General features: G+C 41.8%; 1 protein-coding gene across 12 annotated transcripts in view; it reads right to left on the bottom strand.

The window, feature by feature from the left end:
* Positions 1-2,325: 2,325 nt before the first annotated feature.
* The window catches only part of ARHGAP15 (Rho GTPase activating protein 15), a 386,745-nt gene continuing 380,543 nt past the window's right edge, over positions 2,326-8,527 (bottom strand). For all 12 annotated transcript variants that reach the window (XM_079994046.1, XM_079994052.1, XM_079994048.1 and 9 more), the window contains one exon: positions 2,326-3,605. In XM_079994046.1, the coding sequence (XP_079850172.1) occupies positions 3,422-3,605 (184 nt within the window). In that variant the 3' untranslated portion in view covers positions 2,326-3,421. The remainder of the gene's footprint in view (positions 3,606-8,527) is intronic.

Below are 8,527 nucleotides of genomic sequence, written 5' to 3'. Positions count from 1 at the left end.
TGAAACACCCCCATTGGGCACTTGATGAAGAATCACACCTTTGCATCAAGGCAATGTTTTCACATAGAGGGGGAAGAGAGCGGGGAGAGAAAGAAACAGCAGACAGGAGCATTAAGTCATGTGGCTTTCTCAAGGAGCCACTTGTGCTCTTGATGGCTGTGAAGATAACATGCTTCACTACACAGTACAATACTAATCATATGTACTATCATAACAGTACTAGACCAAATAGCAATCCTAACTATAATATCACATATTTAATTAGTGCAGGGATGTAAACTGCTACTTTTGGCTCATTAGCAGAACTGTAGGCTCAATCCTGCCTGCAGTTATCTAAGCAACTCCCAATAGCTAATGAGAAGTAGAGAAGAGGAGCAAGTTCACAGACTATAGTTTTTGTTAGTGCAAAGGGGAAAGAACAAACACAAAAGCATTTCTGTGCAATCAACATTTCTGCATATGAAACAAAATTGTAAAATTACTTATTACTCAGGGCTTTTTCCCCCCCAGCTGGAACTTGCTGGAACTCAGTTCCGTCACATCTCAGGCGGGTGCCGTTGCCATTATAAGAGAGCAAGGGAGACGTTCATGGTGAGTTCTGACACTTCTTTTTCTAGAAAAATAGCAGTGTTATTATCCATTAGCATTTTAGACCACATGTTTTGTTTGGTGCACAAAAGGTGCACGTCATCATGGGTAGGTGGTTTACTATATTCTAGCCATGTCTGTCTGTCTGTCTGTCTGTCTGTCTGTCTGTCTGTCTGTCTCTCTCTCTCTCTCTCTCTCTCTCTCTCTCTCTCTCTCACACACACACACACACACACACACACACACACATCCCTTCCATGCAGACAAGCAGGATACATTATTACACTTCAAGAACACCTTCCAGCCAGGCATGGAGCATGGCCAGTGCATGGTGTGGCCTGGGAGGAAGAGACGTGGCCTGAGGAGAGTGCCAAGGGCCAGACAGAGGCCTGTAAGGCTGCATGCTAGGAAGACAGGTGCCTCCTCCTTTTTCTGCACTATATGATTATGTCCTAAGAATGCCCATCTCTCTGGCCAGTTCACATTTTACAAACACTGAATGAAAATTGTTGCAATACGTTAGGGGGATGTACTGAATCAAATGACTATTTTTTTGGGGGGGAACCACCTTCTTCTGAGGCCTAGTGGCTGGAGAGCACTTACCCTGCCAAGGACACCCCCACACACTGGTATGCCTGTAGATGCTGCTGCTGGTGTGCCAATGATAAGGTCAGAAATGAAACACTTTGAGGGCATGTCTGAGTACATCATGGATGGACAGAGTCATAAGCTGCCTTGTTTTCCCGACTCTCTCCTAAACAGGCCCTGAACTATTAATTTCCTCCCATGACAGTCTGTGCTTGCCCTGGCTTCTCCCCTCACCCCAATAGGATGTCTCTCTTTTAGCCATGCTTTATGTCAGCCCAAGATTCAATTTCTGACATGAGCACTGCAGTTCGGCTGATATTCTGAACATTCTTATGTCCAATTCCTGTCCGGTGGGAAATGGAAGTTTAGTGAGTCTGTACACACTTTTTTGGACACAATATTATTGATTTGTCTTGTAAACTGCTTTGAGGGTTGGTTCCCACCCCCACCCCCCATCCCAATCAAGCAGTATATAATTTTTATGACCTATCTACAAATAAATAGGTAATTTAACAACCTCTTGGGGTCAGAATCTGATCCCAGCCACAAAAACACCCCCTCCCTCTAGTCGATACTAAACATTGCCAAGAATGACAGAACCATCCACATGTTCAGCAAGAAGGTAATCATGCACATCACCAACCCAGAGACATCTTACAACTGGACATGTGTATCCTAAAGTTTTACTTCTTTCTCTTAAATTGTTCTGACTGGTTATTACTTGGTGTCTCTCTCTTCATTCTCGCCGTTCTGTACTAACGTCGTGGTCGCTTCAGCAATAGCTTAGTCCTTTTTCACTTGTGGATTCTGAATATCTTACCCATTAATCCTGGTGCTTGTAGTTGTTTAATGAAGCAGCAGCATCCTTGTACATTTATTTTCCTTGATGATCATTTCAAAACACAGCTTCAACTGCTTAACAACATAGTAGGCTGAGAAACGGTGTTGAACAATGACATTGTAATTCCTAACTATTAGATTTGATACTTGAGACATATCTCTCATACACAGCAGATTTATGCATTAATCCTATATTTGGAGGGGGGCGTTAATTGCTCAAAATATTTGCTTCTAGATCTGCATTTTCACACATTTTATTTACATGGTTTATTTTTCATTTTATGAACAAATCGATAGCCAGGCGGACTCTTTTACCACACTGGATTAGTTTTATTTATTCTCTTTGAACTTGATTAAAAAGCTGTCAAACATAAGTCTACATTTTATCAGCGGAATACTTTTACAAAACAGGGTAGGGGATGTGTATAGCTGGAAACATACATTTCAGAATAAAACAATATTTGATATATTCTAGACAGTTACCCTTTTGTTTATCCATGACAACTGAAACTAACCATCAAATGTATAAATTGATTCAAGTCTAGCCAAGTAATCCTAAGGGCATATGAAAAGGCTTTAAAAAAAGTTCTTTCTAGATGAATTTAATGCAGTTCACCAATAAAGCATCTTCGGGAGCATAATAAAAATTTCTACAAAACATGACATAGCTGGGGAAAGAGCAAAGTCGGATAAAGTGTTGGAAAATTCAAAATGGATGTTGCATTCAAAATGAGCAATTGGGTAACTTGATGCACTGCTGCTGTTGCATTTGAAACAATGAGGCTCAGGGATTAATTTCATTCTTAAGCTTGCAAATGAAACATTTACACCACCCCCAACCTATGATGATTTAGGCTGAGTTTTTGTTATAGGCCTGTGTGAAAATCTATAACCATGTTTTGAACCTGTAGCTTTCATCATTCGATGTGATCATTTTCCACACAAAATTATTTTGAGTGTACATACCTGTTATTAAGTGATAGACTGCATCACTACACCAATTTAATTGTTCCAAAAGCCAATTTAAACCCATTAACCTCCAACCCTGCTTGTCTGGGAGTGCCATTGCATATGCCTCTAAGCTATCTTTCATCTGGATTTGGCGAAATTGTAAAATCCCAGCTGTAAAATGAAGGCATGCAAAATGGCAAAGCCCTGGGGGTGGAGTGCTGGCAGAGAATGATTCATTCAAAGGGTTAATGCTGAGTACATATAAGCAAATATTGACAATGTATTTTTATTCCAATGTTTGGAAATTTAAAGACAAAATTGTCATTAAGTTTTCACAAAACGAGGCATCTGTCACTTGAGGGGAGAAGAAATGTTTCAGAAAGATGTTTACAGAAATGTAAAAATATTAGATTCAAAGACAGATGTGAATATATTCAGTAACACTCCCTGTCTGTCAGTCCTTGTCGCAGTTGAAGATCTTGGTGTACTCGCTTAACATTAGCTCAACAATCTGGTTTTGGTATAGCATGTTCACTGCCATGGAGCCTGTCTCTTTTTCAGGCCGAAGGAGCGTCGGTCCAAAAACAATCCCCAAACTCTGCTGTGACATAAGATTCACGTTCTCCTTGGCTGCTATCCTGGTGGCAAAAAAAGAAAGGAATTGGTTAAAAAATGAATTCAACTAAAAGAAAAAAAAAACTTCACTAAGCAGAAAATGCAGTGGCGCTCTCATTTTTCAGTGGTGCTTCAATTATAACTAAAATCTTGATTTAATTATTAGAGAGAATGAAATAGAAGTGAGAAAAAAAATTGAAATGCTGGCAATATGATGAAAAAGGTCCATCTTATGGTGGAAATGATATTTTTGGATCCAACATAGTGGATAAACTCTATATTATTTCCTCTTAACAGGCACTGGAGCCCTTTCTTCGTATTCTCCTTGGTGGTATGTTGAAACACATTTCTTCTCCTTAATGTCCTTCATGTTCTTTCTCTTGTGGGAGCAGGTCACTGTAATATTACTGTATTTTTCACTCCATAAGACACACCTAGTTTTTAGAGGGGGAAAGCAAGAAAAAAAATATTCTGTGCAGAGCATGTAAAGCAAGCCAAGCGAGAGAGGCTTACATGGCTTCTCTCCCGCTTTGGGCAGCTCTCACTTTGCTTGCCCATCCCTCCTCCCGCCTCACTGTAAAAGAGGAGGAGACACCACAACAGGTGTTTTGCTTGCTTTACAGCGAGGCGGGAGGAGGGATGGGCAAGCAAAGTGAGAGCTGCCCAAAGCGGGAGAGAAGCCATGTAAGTGGCTCTTGCTTTGCTTGCTCCTGTCCGTCCCTCATCCCGCTTTGCTGTGAAGCCAGCAGAGCAAGAGGCGCTGCACAGCTCTCGCTCTTGCTTTGCTGGCTTCAGCAGAGCAGCACAGCACAGCGCCTCTTGTTCTGCTGGCTTCACAGCAAAGCGGGAGGAGGGACGGACGGGAGCCCCTTACACAGAGCCCCTTCCGTCCCTCATCCCGCTTTGCTGAGAAGCCAGCAGAGCAAGAGCGATAGCAGCACAGCTGCTCTTGCTCTGCTGGCTTCACGGCGAGTGACAGACGGGAGCCATGGCTCCAGCAGCGGAGGCATCCCTCAGCTCGTGACTGCAGCGGTAGCCGAGGGATCCGTCTGCCGCCCAGTGCATTTGCTCCATAAGACACACAGACATTTCCCCTTACTTTTTAGGAGGAAAAAAGTGTGTCTTATGGAGTGAAAAATACGGTAGGCAATTGTCTAGACATGACTTATGACCACATGCTGGTTTATAACCAACATCAAGCCAGAGCTTTAATCCAGAGCCACTTCTTCATGTCCCTGGTATTTGCCTCTGCTGGGCCACCTTTCATAGAGAGCCTGAAGCTGCAGGTGGACTGGGCCCAGCCCTGCACCCAGATCAAGTGGAGTGGGAGCTGCAGGGCAAATAGTTTTAACATGACGAAATATCTTACTGCCGAGGGAGATGCTACCCAGCACAGAGCTGCAATAAGTTGGGTCCCAAAACCAGGATGTACATCTTCTCAGATGTCCTCCTGCATGAGTCATGTGACTCACAGAACCGAAAAGAAACACTTTTTTTTCAGGGTGAGATTGCAGCACCTGAAATGGCTGCCATACTCTTTCACACGAAAAAATGGGAGTCCTGGTTTTTACCAAGATACTTGTGAGGTATGGAATTGTAATTGTTTCGATGAATTCATTGTTGGAGTTATTTGTATGTTATCTGTGTTTGATATTACAGTATTTACAATGGTTTTCCCCACAGTGCTTTTGGTATTATTGTGAGCTGCCTTGAGCTCAACATTTGTTGTTGGAAAACAAAAATACAAATATTAAATCAGCAGGTATTCAGGGAATGTTTGTCATAGTGTTACTGATGTGCTACTGTCACTCCTGTGGCCACATGGGGGTACAACTCACTGCCATCTTCGCTTGGCCTCCTGGGAGATATTTTAACACTGGGTGGGTAACAGTGTTTCTTTCGAATGAGATTGCATTCTGTGTAAATTAAGATGGTGGTAGGGCTTGACTCCCATCCAAAGTAGTACCGCTGCTCACCCACTACTAAAACGGCATCCTTGGCCCCATCTGGTGCTAGGTCTAGCCTGTATGCTGCTTACTACCCCATGAGTGTTCCAAAATTCTTGTAGAGTGCTAAATTCAATGGGGGGCTTCTAGACAGTGTTTTGAGCCCAGTATGCTATTTGCAGTCAGGTTGTCTTCTAGGTGATGCAATATGACCATTACAGTATCACAGAATTTTTCTTTTCTTTTTACATTCTCCTCTTGAAAAGTGTTAACATTTGAATTGGCCCCAAACAGCAATAACTTACAGTGTGAATGATTGCTGATAAACGATTGTTAGCACAGTTCAAGCAGCAAGGCTTTCAAGAGTTCTCAAGACAAAAAGCAAGACAATTCCGTTTAAATGATAGGGCTTTAAAGACAACCTTCAGTAATGCAACCTAAGACATTTAGGACACCCTTACATTTATAACCAAGAGCTCACCGCTCAGTTTTATTTCTCATCCATTCTGCATGTGGTACAAGAAACATGCCCCCCCCCCTAAATTTCTCTGCAAGGCATCTTATTGAAGAGACATCATAAATAGACACTTTTCAAACAAAAATTCCAGAGAAATCAGTTTAGCTACCACCTTGCAGCAAGTCAGGGAGGGCCTGGCCTTTAGATTCACCAGCTGCTTATGAACTGCACTCCACACTATGACAGTGCCATTCTAATACGTCTGTCATGCTCCACTGAACAGCTTCAACTTCATATAGAGATGTTTTATTTAAACTATGTATGTAGGGTTGCTGGAGTTGAAAGAGTTTACTACGAAAATGTTATGAATGCACATATATCACTAGCAAAGAATGGGCCTAAGGCTGCAATGCTATGCACTCTTACCAGGGAGTAACTCCCATTGAACTCTGTTGGTCTTACACTGTAAACGTAAGCATAAACTATTCCACTGAAAGGCTTTATTTTAATGAGACTTCTTGATCTTTAAAAATAATTTATTGTTCTACTAAGGGAACACGGATGACAAATGGTATCTACAAGATGGCAACCTGCAACTGTCTGTTTCTGCTAACCTAGCAGAAAGGCTGTATAAAGATAGATTTCTTTCTGCCCTGAACTCTGTTTTCTAGTTTAGAAGCTGCTGCAAAATGGCAATAGAAGAAGGGGGAAGAGGAAAAGAATGATGTATCATCTGTTCCATGCCTTAGAGAAAGGTCTCTTATCAAATCAGTGGGTGGGGTCATGTAGTGAGCACTGCCTTGTGATGGAAGCCTGCCAGTCTTCCAGTTTACCACATTCCCTCAACGCACGACCTCATTTAAGGCTTAAAAAAAAATCAAAAAAATCAGTAATGCTTCCTATTTATATGTCACTTTTACTAGAGTACAGTCTCATGCCTGTAGCCTTGGTGTCCATTACAAAAAACACACTCCATATGGCACTAATCAGACGGGCTTAATTAATAGTTTCTTAAAATATAACATCTTTATCATAAATGAAATGGAGGCTTCACAAACGATTGTGTGGAGTATGGTAATATTAACTCTGCTCTGCTAATCTGGGTACAGGTTGAAGATGTAACTCATTGGAAAGAAATGGTGCCCTCTTTTTTTACTGCTTGCACCTGCCACTTTCCAATATGCAGGCAAGTCTTTGTGTTGGGGGCGGGGGAAGTGCGTACTACTCCTGTGTAGTGCAGGAATGTTTATTGCAGTCGACTAACCATTAATACAAAATCACGGGCTTGGTAAAAAAGACTAAAGAACTGACAATCGTTATAGATCTGAGAGAGATGCTAATGTTTTAAAATATTGGCTCCACCAAGAAAAATTCTCAACAGAGGTTTCAAAGAACCACCTGAAAACTGTTTTACAAGAAGGCAAGATTATATATTTTCTTACCTACGACATGCACAACCATTTTCACCTCAGTGGGATTACAGGTACAATACCTAGCTTTAAAAGGATGTATAGGAATAGCAACTGGGATGTCCCAAAGCTCAGTCCTTTGGGATTTCAGTGCTGCAGGAAATTTCCAAAATAACAAAACAGGTAATAGAAGCAACTCCAGAACTAGCCCTATTAAATATCTTCCACGAAAAACAACACACACGCAAACATGACAAGGAACTCATAATTCACTTACTTGCATCAGCTAGAACAAACGTTAACCAGACACTGGGGTAAAAAGTAAAGGTAAAATACCTGGATGGTTACGTCCAATCAAAGATGACTATGGGGTTGTGGCACTTTCAGGCTGAGGGAGGCAGCGTTTGTCCACAGGCAGCTTTCCAGGCCATGTGGCCAGCATGACTAAACCGCTTCTGGCACAACAGAACACTGTCACGGAAATGCCATTTACCTTTCCACCACAGTGGTACCTATTTATCTACTTGCACTGCTAGGTTGGCAGGAGCTGAGACCGAGCAACAGGAGCTCACTTCGTCACAGGGATTCGAACCACGACCTTCTGATCAGCAAGCCCAAGAGGCTCAGTGGTTTAAACCACAGTGCCACCTGAGTCCCTGCAGACACTAAAAAGACCTATCAGGAGGGAACATAGACCATTGGTATGAAAATGTAAAGGGAAACTGCCCTACTAGAAAAGTTAACCGACATACTCCAAATAGCACAGGAACAAGCAGAGGAGGACACCTTCACCCTGGTATGGTTCCCCTTTATCACATGCACAACAGGAAAATGACCTATTCAGCTTACAAATCAATATGGCTAACCTGACCCAACAAACAAGCCACACTGCAATTAACTGAATGAAACCAACCAGGCTCAGGACACCCTAACCTCTCAAATTATTTATAAAAATAAATAAAACCATAAAGGACAATAGGCAATAAAATGAAAGAACAATATCCCATCTCTCTTTCCCCCCAAATGCAAGATATCTATGACAAAAGTGTCTCTCACTAAATATAAACAAACTGTCTATGAATTGAAAGTGGAAACAATATGTGTACCTTTACCTGTTTCTCATGTAACACAAA

This window comes from Podarcis cretensis (assembly GCF_951804945.1).
Source record: "Podarcis cretensis genome assembly, chromosome: 1".
Lineage (NCBI taxonomy): Eukaryota > Metazoa > Chordata > Lepidosauria > Squamata > Lacertidae > Podarcis > Podarcis cretensis.
This window is presented reverse-complemented; position numbering and strand designations above follow the sequence as displayed.